General features: G+C 42.8%; 2 protein-coding genes across 2 annotated transcripts in view; both read left to right on the top strand.

Moving 5' to 3' along the window:
• Positions 1 to 8,186, top strand: part of slc6a16a (solute carrier family 6 member 16a) — a 31,016-nt gene extending 22,830 nt beyond the window's left edge. Inside the window, exons 10-12 of the mRNA XM_029775127.1 lie at positions 1,001 to 1,160; positions 4,778 to 4,940; positions 6,692 to 8,186. Of these exons, the coding sequence (XP_029630987.1) occupies positions 1,001 to 1,160; positions 4,778 to 4,940; positions 6,692 to 7,027 (659 nt within the window). The 3' untranslated portion in view covers positions 7,028 to 8,186. The remainder of the gene's footprint in view (positions 1 to 1,000; positions 1,161 to 4,777; positions 4,941 to 6,691) is intronic.
• Positions 8,187 to 14,518: 6,332 nt separating this feature from the next.
• LOC115207709 (vesicular glutamate transporter 1) overlaps positions 14,519 to 17,998 on the top strand; it is a 57,802-nt gene continuing 54,322 nt past the window's right edge. The window contains exon 1 of the mRNA XM_029775115.1: positions 14,519 to 14,637. Within this exon, the coding sequence (XP_029630975.1) occupies positions 14,576 to 14,637 (62 nt within the window). The 5' untranslated portion in view covers positions 14,519 to 14,575. The remainder of the gene's footprint in view (positions 14,638 to 17,998) is intronic.

The following is a 17,998-nucleotide window of genomic DNA, read 5'->3' as shown; positions in this document are numbered from 1 at the left end:
TGTTCGATTTTTTTGGTGTTTTAGTTTGTAGTTGTGCTCTTTGTCTTTGAAACATTTAGTCTGTGCGTCACTAAATAGCTGTATTTTCTGTCATTATGGTTCAGTGCGTCACTAAATAGCTGTGTTTTCTGTCATTATGGTTCAGTGAGTCACTAAATAGCTGTGTTCTTTGTCATTATGGTTCAGTGAGTCACTAAATAGCTGTGTTCTTTGTCATTATGATTCAGTGTCACTAAATAGCTGTGTTCTTTGTCATTATGGTTCAGTGTGTCACTAAATAGCTGTGTTCTTTGTCATTATGGTTCAGTGAGTCACTAAATAGCTGTGTTCTTTGTCATTATGGTTCAGTGAGTCACTAAATAGCTGTGTTCTTTGTCATTATGATTCAGTGTCACTAAATAGCTGTGTTCTTTGTCATTATGGTTCAGTGTGTCACTAAATAGCTGTGTTCTTTGTCATTATGGTTCAGTGTGTCACTAAATAGCTGTGTTCTTTGTCATTATGGTTCAGTGTGTCACTAAATAGCTGTGTTCTTTGTCATTATGATTCAGTGTGTCACTAAATAGCTGTGTTCTTTGTCATTATGGTTCAGTGAGTCACTAAATAGCTGTGTTCTTTGTCATTATGGTTCAGTGAGTCACTAAATAGCTGTGTTTTTTGTCATTATGATTCAGTGTCACTAAATAGCTGTGTTCTTTGTCATTATGGTTCAGTGTGTCACTAAATAGCTGTGTTCTTTGTCATTATGGTTCAGTGTGTCACTAAATAGCTGTGTTCTTTGTCATTATGATTCAGTGTGTCACTAAATAGCTGTGTTCTTTGTCATTATGATTCAGTGTGTCACTAAATAGCTGTGTTCTTTGTCATTATGATTCAGTGAGTCACTAAATAGCTGTGTTTTTTGTCATTATGGTTCAGTGAGTCACTAAATAGCTGTGTTCTTTGTCATTATGGTTCAGTGAGTCACTAAATAGCTGTGTTCTTTGTCATTATGGTTCAGTGTGCAGCTGTGCTCTGGGCTTTGTGATCGGACTTTTGTTTACCCAGCGCTCGGGGAACTACTTTGTGACGATGTTCGATGACTACTCTGCCACCCTGCCCCTGATCATCGTGGTGGTCTTTGAGACATTCGCTGTGGCCTGGGTGTACGGAGCTGACCGGTAAGACCTCCAAATGGGTTTACCAATACCAATGTATTAGTACAATATCAATGTATTAGTATAATACCAATGTATTCCTAAAATACCAATGTATTAGTATAATACCAATGTATTCGTATAATACTAATGTATAATACCAACGTATTCGTATAATACTAATGTATTAGTATAATACCAATGTATTCGTATAATACCAATGTATAATACCAACGTATTCGTATAATACTAATGTATTCGTATAATACCAATGTATTCGTATAATACCAATGTATTAGTATAATACCAATGTATTAGTATAATACCAATGTATTCGTATAATACCAATGTATAATACCAATGTATAATACCAACGTATTCGTATAATACTAATGTATTAGTATAATACCAGTGATGTACAGTACTCCTTTCTTTGAATAATTTATTCATGTTTTGTTTTCTATGTCACATTGAATTAATTACAACAAATATTTGCGAAGTCCCGCCGTAATACAGTATGATCCTGCTTACTTCCTGGATCATGTCCCACGCTGTTTTTGAATTGGGCTTCAAGATTATAAAATAAAATTCATCAAAGTGCAGCCATTTAAGATATACACTGAGTGTACAAAACAACAATACCTGCTCTTTACATGACAGACTGACCAGGTGAATCCAGGTGAACGCTATAATCCCTTATTGATGTCACTTGTTCCCGTGTGGCTCAGTTGGTAGAGCATGGTGTTTGCAATGCCAAGGTTGTGGGTTTGATTCCCATGGGGGACCAGTACGGGGGGAAAATAAAAAAATGTAGGAAATGTATGTGTTCACTACTGTAAGGCGCTCTGGATAAGAGTGTCTGCTAAATGACTAAAATGATGTTAAATCCACTTCAATCAGTGTAGATGAAGAGGAGGAGACAGGTTAAAGAAGGCTGTTTAAGCCTTGATACAATTGAGACCTGAATTGTGTATGTGTTCATTCAGAGGGTGAATGGGCAAGACAAAATATTTACTGTAAGTGCCTTTGAACGGGGTATGGCAATAGATGTAATAGACACCGGTTTGAGTGTGTCAAGAACTGAAACGCTGCTGGGTTTTTCACGCTCAACAGTTTCCCAGATGTATAAAGAATGGTCTACCACCCAAAGGACATCCAGCCAACTTGACACAACTGTAGGAAGCATTGGAGTCAACATTGGCCAGCATTCCTGTGGAACGCTTTTGACACCTTGTAGACTCCATGCCCCAATGAAATGAGGCTGTTCTGAGGGCAAAAGGGGGTGTAACTCAATACGAAAGTGTTCCTAATGTTTTGTATACTTAGTGTATATAAAATGATATTTCTATTCATGGTTTAATTTACTTCTAACTGTTGCCTTTCATGAAGGTTTTTGATTGCGTTTTCTTTTTTGTAATTGAAAACCTTCATGGATGGCACTGGGTAGAAGTAAATTAACCCATCATACAAATATTAGATTACATACATTTTAAATGACCGCGTTTTGATGAATTTGATAATATAATCTTGAAGACCATTCAAAATCGGATTGGGACATGATCCAGAAAGTAGGCGGGACTTTCATACCATATGGTGGAAATGATTTCTGTGTATGTATGGTGTTGTACAGTGTAGGAACAGATTGTTACATAGTACTTACAACTCTGACACCTAGTGGTAGTTTGTGCAATTACACATTGAATTGTCATGTTTTCCATGATTATGGTATAAAGTTTAACACACTATGGTATAATGGCTTTGTTGTCGAAAGGGGGACTGTCTTAACTTTACTTCCAGTCTACCTTTCCAATTCCATATCAACCCCATAGCCCTGGGCCCTGGGCCCTAGGCACTTGTGTAGATCTGAGAGGATTGGATAGGTGGTAGTTTAGCCTGAGCTCTGATGTAGGTCAAAAATACACAGGTTAGGACAATGTAATAATTCCATGCGAAGCGTTCTAAAATAAACAAATTCATTGGTCCAGCACCGTTGCTGATTCTACAGGATTAGTATTGTAAATGTGACCAGCGGTCAAGACATTAAGTAATAAAGTGGCTGTAGTGGCTGCCATTTTAAACACATTTAAATGAATAGAATGAGAGAAAAACAGTTATGTACTTGCTGAGTAGTTAGCTGAAACTTTCTGCAATGCTAACATCCACTTCCAGTCTTTTTCTCTCGCATTGCTAGTCCCATTGTTTAGATTTTTTCTGCATTTATGCAACGACTTATGGGATGTTAGAATCCTCTTGTCCTAACCTGTAGATTTTCAACCTTTTGTATTTATTTTTCTATTGAAACTTTGTTTAAATAGGGAAGACATATTGAGACCTATGTCTCTTTTACAAATGTGCCCAACATAATACAACATTGTAATATATATATATATATACAGTACCAGTCAAAGTTTGGACATATCTACTCATTCAAGGTTTTTTCTTTATTTTACTATTTTATACATTGTAGAATAATAGTGACGACATCAAAATTATGAAATAACACATATGGAATCATGTAGTAACCAAAAAAGAGTTAAACAAATCAAAATGTATTTTAGATTTTAGTTTCTTCAAAGTAGCCACCCTTTGCCTTGATGACAGCTTTGCACACTCTTGGCATTCTCTCAACCAGCTTCATGAGGAATGCTTTTCCAACAGTCTGAAAGGAGTTCCCACATATGCTGAGCACTTGTTGGCTGCTTTTCCTTCATATTGGGGAGCACGTTCGATCTAATGAGTGAACATGTAGTTCATCTGAAACATTCATACGAGAGTTTGGAAACAAGATGTATTTCGTTTTGCCCATATTAAGCACACATTTTAAATTAGCAAGGTATTCCTGCATAGCTATAAAATCTGACTGTAGTTTTAACACGGATAGATTAACAGTTGGGGCATTAGCATACATAATTAAAAAGAAGAAAACATTTTTTTAACCTTTATTTAACTAGGCATGTCAGTTAAGAACAAATTCTTATCATCCACATATAGATGAAGTTTACATTTTATTTTTACAGATTGACCAATGGTGTTTATATAAATAGTGAAGAGAACATGTCCCAAAATCAACCCCTGTGGTACACCTTTATGTACTTCAAGACATTCAGACTTAACCCCATCAATTATGATGGCCTGAGTTCTGTCACTAAGATAATCATGAAACCATGAACAGGCATCAGAGCTCAGCCCTATCGAGGACAACTTACATAGTGATCAGATTTAGCCTTTTTGATTTGTCTTAGACAATGATTCCTCAGTTGCTTAAAAACGTCCCAGTCCAGGCCTAATCATGTGTTCCTGGCCTCGACCCAAGCATCAACTGTTTTATGAATGACTTCTGCAACTTCCGGAGTGTACCAGGCATTCGATTTACCTTTAACCCTTCATTTTCTGAAGGGAACATGATTATCCACAATAGTATTGAAGACATCCGCAAAATGTCTCAAAGCTAAATCAGGTTCAGAGATGTCTGAAATACAATCAAGCCTCTGATAGGTTGGGTGGAATTGTTGCCATATTGTGGACAGCTATCTAATCCTCTAACATCTTCACAAGAGTCTAGCGGGCTAGAGGCATTAGGGGTTGGTTTGAGATTCAGCATCTGTGATGAGGACACATCTAGCATCTCCTCTCCTCCCTAGCTTCTTAGATGACATTGAGATCATGCTGAAATGGCGCCCCCCGGTGCTGTATAAGTACCTGTGGAAGTACGTGTGTCTGTTTGCTATGGTGGGCCTGCTGGCGGCAAGTCTACTGCGAATGGTCTTCAAACGACCGACCTACACAGCCTGGAACCACACCACGGTGAGATACCCCATACAATGGCCCTGGTCCCTGTTCCTGGCTGGCTAAAGGGAAAGGGCTTCCTTTCCTTACTTCCTTTTGACCTTTCTAACTTCTTTGAAGTACATTATTCTCTCAATTGCTTGATTACACTCACCTTCTTTTTTCACTCTCTTCTTATACCTCCCCTCCTCTCCCTCCCTCCCTCCCTCCCTCTTTCTTTATTTCTTTCTTTCTATTCTCTCTTTCTTTTCTCTCTCTCTTTCGCTCTCATCCCCCTATACAAGGTGCTATCTAGAGCCTAAAAGGGTTATTTGACTGTCCCATTGGAGAACCCTTTGAAAAACCCTTTTTGGTTCCAGGTAGAACCCTTTTGAGTGCTGCACACTGTAGGAGCTCAGAAGCAATAATTGAATAACCTAATAACCAACGTTTGGACAGACAAGCTGTCTTCATCAGGGTATAATGACAAACACTGCAGGGTGACTAGTTTATACAGACAAGCTGTCTTCATCAGGGTATAATGACAAACACTGCAGGGTGACTAGTTTATACAGACAAGCTGTCTTCATCAGGGTATAATGACGAACGCTGCAGGGTGACTAGTTTATATAGTGTTAAAGGACACACACAGGTGTCTGTAATCATAGCCGGGTGTGGCCTGATATCATTGGTTAATTCTCAGATATAAAAATAACATACCAAAAACATGAATGGATAGCATACGATCATAGATGCAATCTGGCTACATAAGCATACAAACATTTACAACAGCAAAATCACAATAATCACAAGAATGGCTTCAGATCAAAGTCTACATTGAGACCGAAAGGAGCAAGGGTCTTTAAATTAAAGCCTCTCGTTTTAACAATAAATTGTCGAGGTCACCCCCTCTCCTAGGGAGGGTGACATTTTCGATGCCGATATAACGTAGGGACAAAATCGAGTGGTTTGCTTCCAAAAAGTGGGCTGTAACTGGGTAAGTGGAGTTTTTGAACCTAATGGTGCTGCGATGCTCCGAGATTCATACTTTTAATTCACGCTTTGTTTTACCCACATCATTTTTACCACAAGGACAAGTTCTAAGATAAATAACTGCCTTAGTGGAGCATATGATAACACCTTAAGTTGGGTTCTGTTTCCCTGTTTGATCTACATTTATAAGTGCCATTACATTTGTACTTTCCATCCAGTAGGGGCGCAAATAGACGTTGTGCAGGGATATCTTGGGGTGGTAAATCAGAGTTTACCAATTGATCTCTGAGGTTTCTGCCCCGCGAGAATATGACCAAGGGAAGGTGCGAAAACACATTACCGATACTGTCATCGGATCTTAGAATGTGCCAATGTTTGTGAACGATTCCCTTCATTTGTTCAGAGCACTTTGAATAGCGGGTAGTTAGAACACAAGAATGCTTCTTTTTGCGAGACTGTCCTAGAAAAAGATCATGTCACCCTGCAGTGTTTGTCATTATACCCTGATGAAGACAGCTTGTCTGTCCAAACGTTGGTTATTAGGTTATTAATTATTATAAATTGTTCAAGTGTTCTACTCCGCTGGCCAGCACCAAAATAGGTGTGCGTTTCTTTTGCCTCTAGAAGAACCCTTTTGAGTTCCATGTAGAACCCTTAACACAGAGGGTTCTACATGGAACCTTAAAGAGTTCTACCTAGAACCAAAAAGGGTTCTATCTGGAACCAGAAAGGGTTATCCTATGGGGACAGCCGAAGAACCCTTTTGGAACCCTTAGAATATATGTCTTCCTCTCCAGGCATCGGAGACAACTCTGGAGTACCCAGGCTGGGCCCTGGCCATGTTGGCCACGCTGATCCTGGCTGCCACCCTGCCTGTCCCTGTTGGCTACTTCCACTCCTGGCTGAAGAACCGTGGCATGGGCCCCGAGGGGGAGCTTGCGGGCCAGGAGATAGACCGAGAGAGGTACACCAAGTGCAACTCCAGCGACGCCCTGGACTCCAACTCCCAGCATACCCCTTCGGTGGAGGATGATGGCCGACCCAGGGCTAGCTTCCTACCACTGGGCCTCGACCACTACAGACTCCTCCCACAACAGGAAGACGTGGAGGAGGAGGAAGAGGATACGATGTGAGAGAGGGGTTTGAGAATCGAGGGACGAAGAGAGGAGAGTGGCAGTGGGAAAGGGCCTCACATTGGAGAGAGCGAGAGAGAGAGCATCTCTTGACTGAAAAAGTCCCCAGACTTTTAATTGATAATGAATATTAATAATGAATTACTATGTATATGACCGTTCATCCATATTACCAAAGAAACCTACCCTTAGCACAATGGAATAACCTGTATCCTTAGTGCCAACGCACACCTATCAGTCACCTATCATAAGTCACCTATCATAATTGACCTATCATAAGTCACCTATCATAATTGACCTATCATAAGTCACCTATCATAAGTCACCTATCATAATTGACCTGTCGTAAGTGACTTATCAAAATTGACCTATCATAAGTGACCTATCATAAGGGACCTATCATAAGTCACCTTCGTAAGTCACCTATCATAATTGACCTATTATAAGTGACCTGGGGTGGCAGGTAGCCTAGTGGTTAGAGTGTTGGGCCAGTAACTGAAAGGTTGCTGGATTGAAGCCCTGAGCTGACAAGGTAAAAATCTGTCGTTCTGCCCCTGAACAAGGCAGTTAACCCACTGTTCCTAGGCCATCATTGAAAATAAGAATGTGTTCTTAACTGACTTGCCTAGTTAAATTTACTATTTAAAAAACCTATCGTAAGTGGCCAATTATAAGTAACCTATCATTGTACTGCTAAGTACTGTAAGAAGTGCCTTATGGTTCAAGTGCTGTATTAACACACCCAGGATCCTATTCCTTGAACTGTGATGACAGTTTCAACTAGCTGCTCACAGGTAAATGATATGTATGACTTGTATTCTTGGGTTTCTTGTAGTTTGACTTGATTCTGCTCCAAAGACACTTATGAAGGTGAGGGGTATTGAGGGAAGCGAAGGACTTTAAAGTCCAGCTTGTATATTGCATAGTAATACTCTTGTAAGACAAGTAGAGGCTCTGATCCAGAGAGCCACAAAATATATATTTGATATATTCTGATATGCAGTTTTTTTATTGGGGTGCTAAACTTAGTTCAGGAAAGTAAGGAGCTGAATTTGGGGCAAAGATTGGGGAAGTTGTGCAGTGGTACTCGGTATGACCAGTGACCGCCCATAAACAAAGATCCTGCCAAAGTAACTTCTAAAGGATGTTTAGAAAATAACATGCCTTGTGTCTGAGGTTTTACTAAGTAGTATGTGATGGTAGTGAGAAACAGCACAATCCCCATAGCTGTGTGTTAGTAGTGTTAATAGTAGTGAACTGGCTGAAGGGGAACTTAACATTCACATCATCTCCTGATGCTGATTGTTGCCTCTGACCCAACGTGTTTGTCTGTCTGTCAGAGGCCCCATCAGGGGGCAGGTCACCAGGCAGAACCAGTGAACTAGAGAGGCCCCATCAGGGGGCAGGTCACCAGGCAGAACCAGTGAGCTAGAGATGCCCCATCAGGGGGCAGGTCACCAGGCAGAACCAGTGAGCTAGGGAGGCCCCATCAGGGGGCAGGTCACCAGGCAGAAACAGTGAACTAGAGAGGCCCCATCAGGGGGCAGGTCACCAGGCAGAACCAGTGAACTAGAGAGGCCCCATCAGGGGGCAGGTCACCAGGCAGAACCAGTGAACTAGAGAGGCTCCATCAGGGGGCAGGTCACCGGACAGAACCAGTGAACTAGAGAGGCCCCATCAGGGGGCAGGTCACCGGGCAGAACCAGTGAACTAAAGAGGCTCCATCAGGGGGCAGGTCACCGGGCAGAACCAGTGAGCTAGAGAGGCCCCATCAGGGGGCAGGTCACCAGGCAGAACCAGTGAACTAGAGAGGCTCCATCAGGGGGCAGGTCACCGGGCAGAACCAGTGAACTAGAGAGGCCCCATCAGGGGGCAGGTCACCAGGCAGAACCAGTGAACTAGGGAGGCTCCATCAGGGGGCAGGTCACCAGGCAGAACCAGTGAGCTAGAGAGGCCCCATCAGGGGGCAGGTCACCGGGCAGAACCAGTGAACTAGAGAGGCCCCATCAGGGGGCAGGTCACCAGGCAGAACCAGTGAACTAGAGAGGCCCCATCAGGGGGCAGGTCACCGGGCAGAACCAGTGAACTAGAGAGGCTCCATCAGGGGGCAGGTCACCGGGCAGAACCAGTGAGCTAGAGAGGCCCCATCAGGGGGCAGGTCAACAGGCAGAACCAGTGAGCTAGGGAGGCTCCATCAGGGGGCAGGTCACCGGGCAGAACCAGTGAGCTAGGGAGGCTCCATCAGGGGGCAGGTCACCAGGCAGAACCAGTGAGCTAGGGAGGCTCCATCAGGGGGCAGGTCACCGGGCAGAACCAGTGAGCTAGGGAGGCTCCATCAGGGGGCAGGTCACCAGGCAGAACCAGTGAGCTAGGGAGGCTCCATCAGGGGGCAGGTCACCGGGCAGAACCTGTGTGCTAGGGAGGCTCCATCAGGGGGCAGGTCACCGGGCAGAACCAGTGAACTAAAGAGGCTCCATCAGGGGGCAGGTCACCAGGCAGAACCAGTGAGCTAGGGAGGCTCCATCAGGGGGCAGGTCACCAGGCAGAACCAGTGAGCTAAGTGTCTAATAATATATTTTGGACATAGTGTATATCCAGTTCATAAGAAACACTTACTTAAAACAGGAATTGCATTTTTGACTCTTACTTTCAATGAGCTGCAACTACCTCCCTTATGCTCTAGAGATCATGGTGCAAAGTCTCAGTCCTCAAAGCAGACTACTCCTTTAACCTAGTCACACCGTCGTTCTGATCCTAACCATACTGTTCTGGTTCTACTCCTTTAACCTAGTCACACTGTCGTTCTGATCCTAACCATACTGTTCTGGTTCTACTCCTTTAACCTAGTCACGCTGTCCTGATCCTAACCATACTGTTCTGGTTCTACTCCTTTAACCTAGTCACGCTGTCGTTCTGATCCTAACCATACTGTTCTGGTTCTACTCCTTTAACCTAGTCACACTGTCGTTCTCGTCCTAACCATACTGTTCTGGTTCTACTCCTTTAACCTAGTCACACTGTCGTTCTCGTCCTAACCATACTGTTCTGGTTCTACTCCTTTAACCTAGTCACACTGTCGTTCTGATCCTAACCATACTGTTCTGGTTCTACTCCTTTAACCTAGTCACACTGTCGTTCTGATCCTAACCATACTATTCTGGTTCTACTCCTTTAACCTAGTCACGCTGTCGTTCTGATCCTAACCATACTGTTCTGGTTCTACTCCTTTAACCTAGTCACGCTGTCGTTCTGATCCTAACCATACTGTTCTGGTTCTACTCCTTTAACCTAGTCACGCTGTCCTGATCCTAACCATACTGTTCTGGTTCTACTCCTTTAACCTAGTCACACCGTCGTTCTGATCCTAACCATACTGTTCTGGTCTTTTCTTATCACGTTGTCCTTTCCAGGCCAATTCAGCTCGGCTCGGATCGACTCCGTAGTGTGAAAAGGACTTTTTTTTCATCCTTGCCTTGTAACCAGAGATTAATTTGTCGCTGGGAAATTAGGTGTGTGCACACGTCAGCCAATCATTAGTTGATCATAGTACCAGGGAGAAACTAACCTAGCAGGACTGTGGATGTCGAGGGCCTGAGTTTATGCACCCTTGATCAAGACAATCAACTGTTACTGTATTTCTCAGTGTTGAGTTTACCCAGGTCAACTGGCTAACTCATTGATCCTGCCTGGTGAGTTTACCACCCAGCTCTGCCCATTCATGTCATTAGATATAAACTGGGATTTCTGAGTGCTCTGCACAGCTATGCCCATCAAAGCAAAGCTAGTTAGCTGCAATGGAGACTGCAGAGAGAACAGAACCCTCCACAGTTACAACTGGGACGTAGACTTCTCAATGATTGTACAAACATCATCATGGCAACAGAACGTGACTTAGGCCTTATTGGTAACTGTAATGAATTAACAAATGTAATGATTTAATACCAGACATGTACCCAGTTACAGTCCTCTTCCACTGCTTTTCCATTTAAATAGTGTTTGAAATTAGTGTTTGAAAAAAATACAAATTCTAATTCACTTGAAAAAGGGCATCCAAAAGTAGTGACAATTCCAAAACTTGTTTACGACCCTGTTATTACATGGTAATTACAAATCTTATTTCATTGGTAGTTAATATGGTATAACAAGGCGAAGCCTATGGTGTCAAGTGTGGCGGGAAACATTACTGTACTAGAAGGATTGGTACACTTGCAGTCCCGCAGTCAAACACACTCCAGGTCAGGGATGGGCAACTCCAGTCCTCGAGGGCCTGATTGATTGGAGTTTCGCATCCCTTCTCGAGGGGAATGGAGTTACCCATACCTGCTCCAGGGGAATGGAGTTGCCCATCCCTGCTCCAGGGGAATAGAGTTGCCCATCCCTGCTCCAGGGGACTGGAATGGCCCATCCATCCCTGCTCCAGGGGAATGGAGTTGCCCATCCCTGCTCCAGGGGAATGGAGTTGCCCATCCCTGCTCCAGGGGACTGGAGTTGCCCATTCATGCTCCAGGGGAATAGAGTTGCCCATCCCTGCTCCAGGGGAATAGAGTTGCCCATCCCTGCTCCAGGGGACTGGAGTTGCCCATTCATGCTCCAGGGGAATAGAGTTGCCCATCCCTGCTCCAGGGGAATGGAGTTGCCCATCCCTGCTCCAGGGGACTGGAGTTGCCCATTCATATTCCAGGGGAATAGAGTTGCCCATCTCTGCTCCAGGGGAATGGAGTTGTCCATCCCTGCTCCAGGGGAATGGAGTTGCCCAACCCTGCTCCAAGGGAAAAGAGATGCCCATCCCTGCTCCAGGGGAATAGAGTTGCCCATCACTGCTCCAGGGGAATGGAGTTGCCCATCCCTGCTCTATGGGAATGGATGACAAAAGGTGAGGGAGACTGAAAGACAGATACACAGTGCAGGGTTCACTAAGGCCTGAGGGTCAAGGACACACCCTGAGATAGTTGAACTGCAGGAAGACTGGGTTGTAGTCATTAGGGCACAGCGTAGCAAAACGTTTTGTAACTAAAAACAATTGTTTTTTATTGTTCTGGTATCCGTCCCTGTTTCAGTCAGTTTTCTTCCGTTTGCTACATAGTAAACACTACCCTGTTGAGACAGTGAGAGGCCACATTGGCATAGACTCCACACCCCAGACAATCAAGGCAGCTTTGTGTTTGTTTTTGTGTGTGAGTTTATTACAGCACAATCTTCCCAACGCCAAAGAGGTTTGCATGCAGTGTTTTACTGTATATTGTGAAAAAGCTTGTGCTATTATGCTGCATTTTCAGCTTAGCTTGATCCATGTTGAGGATGGGTTTGCATGGACACCACCTTGGCCTTGTTAGCTCCCTAGGAACTTTGATTATGTATGTATGTATGCCTCTGACTGAATCAATGTCAGTGTAAAACTGAGTGTGTGTGTCTGTGTGTCTGTCTGTCTGTCAGAATATATATATATATGAGTTGTTTTGAAAGATGTCTTACCTCAAGTATGTATGTGTTGTTGTCAAATGAGAGGATTGTACTGTATATACCAAATAAAGTATACTTTTGAACAGGTGATTTACTGTTCCATGTTTGTCTTTGGCTTCTATTCCTCCTAGGGCAGGGCTCTCCAAGTCTGGTGATGGGGAACTACTGGGTGAGCAGGCTTTTGTTCTATCCCAGCGCTAACACATTTCCAATAAGGGTCTGCATAACTGATCATGGCCTTGAGATATGTTAAGAAAGGGGATTGAGATCGGTAGATAAAGGGGATTGAGATAGGTTGAAGAAATATCTATTATATTTTACTGTGTTCTATTCTAAAGCAGTGGTCCAGTGGATGAGCAACCTCTGAGGTTATGATGGAGTTTTACAGTGTATTGGATTTTAAAGAGGCAATCGGCTTTAGAATAGAACAAGAGAGTAGAATATAATATGCATACTTAATTTTCTGATTTGTGCAAAACGGAAATATCATATATTTAAAAGTCCAAACAAAGATAGGCTACATAAGGTGTGGATAGGCTGAAGCTAAAAAAAGGTCCAACCGAAAACCAGTGGAACTTCCCTTAAACTGCTGCTGACTAGGATCCTATTAGGCAGGCTACCCCTGGCCGCTCCTAATACCCTTCCCAATAACACCTCCTTTCTCCTGAAGTGTAGGTCTACTCTTGTTCACTAGGCTACTTCCCACAAATCTAAAAGCATTGGATTGGTGGAGGCATGTAGGCTAGAGGGAATTTACACCAAATGTATTTTACCAGTGTTTTCCTTCAAATCAGTGAAGGGGAAGTTAACAAGTGCAAACTTTGGGAGGAAGGAGAGATAATTGCGTCTTAAATCTCTACAGATCGGTGTCCCACCCTCAGGGCGGTTGAGCTAATGTGCGGTAATGTGATTAGCATGATGTTGTAAGTAACAAGAACATTTCCCAGGACATAGACATATTTGATATTGGCAGAAAGCTTAGCTGTACTGTCCCATTTACAGTAGCTATTACAGTGAAAAAATACCATGCTATTGTTTGAGAGTGCACAGTTATGAACTTGAAAAGTTATTAATAAACCAATTAGGCACATTTGGGCAGTCTTGATACAACATTTTGAACAGAAATGCAATGGTTCTTTGGATCAGTCTAAAACTTTGCACATACACTGATACCATCTAATGGCCAAAATCTAAATTGCGCCTGAGCTGGAATAATACATTATGGCCTTTCTCTTCCATTTCAAAGATGATGGTACAAAAAAATACAAAAAAAACGGTTGTATTTTCATTGTATTATCTTTTACCAGATCTAATATGTTATATTCTCCTACATTCATTCTACATTTCCACAAACTTCAAAGTGTTTCCTTTAAAATGGTATCAAGAATATGCATATCCTTGCTTCAGGTCCTGAGCTTCAGGCAGTTAGATTTGGGTATGTCATTTTAGGCGAAAATGGAAAAAAAGGGGGCGGATACTTTTAAACACTGTCGCCATCTAATGTGAAAGTAAGTGGCCGCTAGACGGCAGCATGCACACACTGAGTGGAGAGACTGGTCATGAGGCAGTCCGTGTCAAAAATAAGTGGATGACAGAAACATTTTAGTATCGTGTTTTTTAATCACATGACGACAAAACTATGTTTATTACTTTTATCATGTCCATTGATTAAAATAATTTAAAATGGCAGCCTTGGTTTTAATATTTGCAGAGACTAGGCCTAGGCTACTCCAAATTATACATAGGCCTACATTTGGTGGATAACAGCTCTAACAATGTTGTTTCGAGAGGGTAGTGTGGGCTATGCTATCCTGTGAAAGAAAAGTCACTTCCGAATGGGCGCAATAATAAAGATAGGCCTGCCTATAGGCTAGACTATGCTACATCTAAATGTAGGCTATTGTATTTAGAAAGATACATTTTATAACAAGCAGTTTCTGTTGTGTATCGGAGCGCAAGAAGTGGTAGGGATGGACTGATGGAGTGTGTAAGAGAGAGAGAGAGAGAGAGAGAAAGAAAGAGAGGGACTGCGCTTAGAGCTGGAGTGCGCGCGGGATAGCACACCGGCTGGATCGGGGAGTCGCGAGGATGGAGATCCGACCAGACAGGTTTAAGGCGGTTGCAGCCAAGAATCTGGGAAAGATACACAGGTACCTCCTTAACTTCTTAACAATTGCTAATGGCTTGCCTTATTTTTATGTAAACCGTTTCTTGAAAATAGCTTTTTCTATAGGCTGCGGTAATTGATCACCATCTGCTACCCATTCCCAATTCTTACCACCCTATAACTTTTATTGGTGATATTCAAAGTCCAAAAGGGCAACTGTTCGTGAAAGTGACTAAAAAGAAGTGGCACTTTCAGACAATATAGCGCACGGTCGATACCTGGATCTCAGTGACGCGCACTGTATGCTAGGTGCACCTGTACTCGTTTGGACAGTGTGCGCTCAGGGGCACAGCAAAATAGCAACATCTGGTGTGCATCCAGAGATGGGGTGGACATTATCACTATAAAACTAGAAAAACTAAAACAAATCAAGAGCGTGTATGTTATGAAATTCGATTCGGATAGGCTGTATAACATTGTGCAATACTCCAATCTAAATGTATTGATGTAAATTGATTGTAGCAGGGTTGGGGTCAATTCGAACTGAATGCAGTCAATTCAGGAATTAAACTGAAATTCCAATTCAATTATTTGAAAAGGGCATACATTTTCAATGATAAACTAGAAAATAGCTATTTATTTCAGAAGTACAATTTTTTTTTATTCACTTCCTAAATTAAATGCTTTAAATTCGAATTGCCCCCAACCCTTGGATTGTAAACTACCTAGATTGTTTCGGTCTTGGCGTTCAGGTGAGATGTGCCACTCTTGGTTTCAGCAGAGAGTGCGTGCGGTATCTGGGACCTGTGTTGCTCGGAGAGGTGTGATTACATAATGTTCTCGTGCGTAATTGATGCGCACTGGCCGATTGAGAAGGTTGTCCAGATGGAAAGGAATAGAGAGAATCAGATTAGCCTCATGTAACATGGATGGTCCCAGGTGCCGATGACAGACCGAAACATCGACAGACAGACAGACAGACAGACAGACAGACAGACAGACAGACAGACAGACACTCAGAAAGACAGACATACAATACCCATCGCCATCCTAATTGTCGCGTGTTCAATCAAGTAGTTTACATTCAACCTGACGGTTCGATGCAATGGCTCTGAACATGTACATAGTTGGGACGGGATTTTAAACTTCGCCTGCAACTACAGGTGCGGATTATAGGCCTATCTTTCGCTATGCAAATGCAGTGGTCACGCGCATCCACTGGTTTAATTAATAATGTTTCCAGTCAATTTTTATTTAGTAACTTTGAAATGTATTCATAAAAAAGCCTTAGGGCCTATATGACGTTCAAATAGGCCTACAATAAAATAAAACGCCCCAGTCATTGTTATGATGACCAGAATTATAGATATGTTTGCACAAAATCATCTTTGAACATGAACATTTCATCACATTAGACTAAATGTCCATCATTTTATCTTGGAATTAACTCATGTGGATATTTAGGCTGTGATTAAAATTGGAAATATTGTCAAATCAATAGAGGTCTTTCAAATTACTTTTGCCAGGTGTATTAATTGATTGATTGCATTTATTCGATAATTAAATGTAGCGCGGTGCTCCAGCCAGACGAACTACCGTGGGTCGACTAGGCCTACGGGTCATTTCGTCAGACGGATTCTCCGTAGGTCGACTGGACACTCAGGCAGGAGTCACTGCTAAACTAAAGGCTATAAAATAGATGTCGAAAAAAATCACATTTTAAAGATCCTGCAGCCTCCTGTCGAAACCTTGAATCGAAGCATAACTCCAAACGTTTTGAACATTTCAGAAATCTCACATTTAATTTAATTTATTATTATTAGCCCATTATTAATATCGTTTACATGTTTTATATATATTTACAGCAGCATGGCCTAAACAAATGCAGCGTTACGGAAGGAAAACCCTGTGAGAAAAACACAATTTCATGTTCATTTAAACCGGTAGAAAATCTACATAATAAATTACCATAAACTGTTTAAAATAGAATATTAAAAAGTGATCAATTGATCGTCTGTGGGTGACAAAAAAATGAGAGATTATAGTCACTGATAGTGCAGCAAACGCGAGCTCTCCCGGGATTTGAGGTAGCAACCAAACATATAAATCCCCATCCTGAAATAGCCCGTTTCTCGGCCCAGCTGTCGGTCCACGCAAATCCCCTAACTCTACCCCTCCCACAGTCCCACTCCAAGCCCAGCCCACTGTCACCCTCTCGCCCCCCTTCCCTCACCCCCATCGTCATTCACAGACCAGCCTACTCCATCATCTCATCCGGGGCCCCGGATTAAGAGTGTAAGGGCACGCGAGTCAAATCGCTTTTTTCCCCTGGCTCTCGTGAGGCACGTGCGTGCTGATGTCCAATGCTAGTTGCTTTGAAATACTGTATGTGATTTCATTGGATTTGATTTATTTATATAGGGCCTTTCTACCCAATGCTTTCTACCAACTGAGGTAGTAGGCTAAAGGAGGTACTGAAAGCGAGTTACATAGTAGGCTAACAGGGGAAATCACCTTCACACTACGCTTCTTGCAGGACTGTGAGGGCTCACCCTCAGAGGAACTAGTTATATGACTGTAGTGTATCAGACTGAGGGCTCACCCTCAGAGGAACTAGTTATATGACTGTAGTGTATCAGACTGAGGGCTCACCCTCAGAGGAACTAGCTATATGACTGTAGTGTATCAGACTGAGGGCTCACCCTCAGAGGAACTAGCTATATGACTGTAGTGTATCAGACTGAGGGCTCACCCTCAGAGGAACTAGCTATATGACTGTAGTGTATCAGACTGAGGGCTCAGAGGAACTAGCTATATGACTGTAGTGTATCAGACTGAGGGCTCACCCTCAGAGGAACTAGCTATATGACTGTAGTGTATCAGACTGAGGGCCCAGAGGAACTAGCTATATGACTGTAGTGTATCAGACTGAGGGCCCAGAGGAACTAGCTATATGACTGTAGTGTATCAGACAGAGGGCTCAGAGGAACTAGCTATATGACTGTAGTGTATCAGACTGAGGGCTCAGAGGAACTAGCTATATGACTATAGTGTATCAGACTGAGGGCTCATCCTCAGAGGAACTAGCTATATGACTGTAGTGTATCAGACTGAGGGCTCAGAGGAACTAGCTATATGACTGTAGTGTATCAGACTGAGGGCCCAGAGGAACTAGCTATATGACTGTAGTGTATCAGACTGAGGGCTCATCCTCAGAGGAACTAGCTATATGACTGTAGTGTATCAGACTGAGGGCTCATCCTCAGAGGAACTAGCTATATGACTGTAGTGTATCAGACTGAGGGCCCAGAGGAACTAGCTATATGACTGTAGTGTATCAGACTGAGGGCTCAGAGGAACTAGCTATATGACTGTAGTGTATCAGACTGAGGGCTCAGAGGAAC

The sequence above is a fragment of the Salmo trutta genome, chromosome 1 (genome assembly GCF_901001165.1).
Source record: "Salmo trutta chromosome 1, fSalTru1.1, whole genome shotgun sequence".
Classification (NCBI taxonomy): Eukaryota; Metazoa; Chordata; class Actinopteri; order Salmoniformes; family Salmonidae; genus Salmo; species Salmo trutta.
This window is presented reverse-complemented; position numbering and strand designations above follow the sequence as displayed.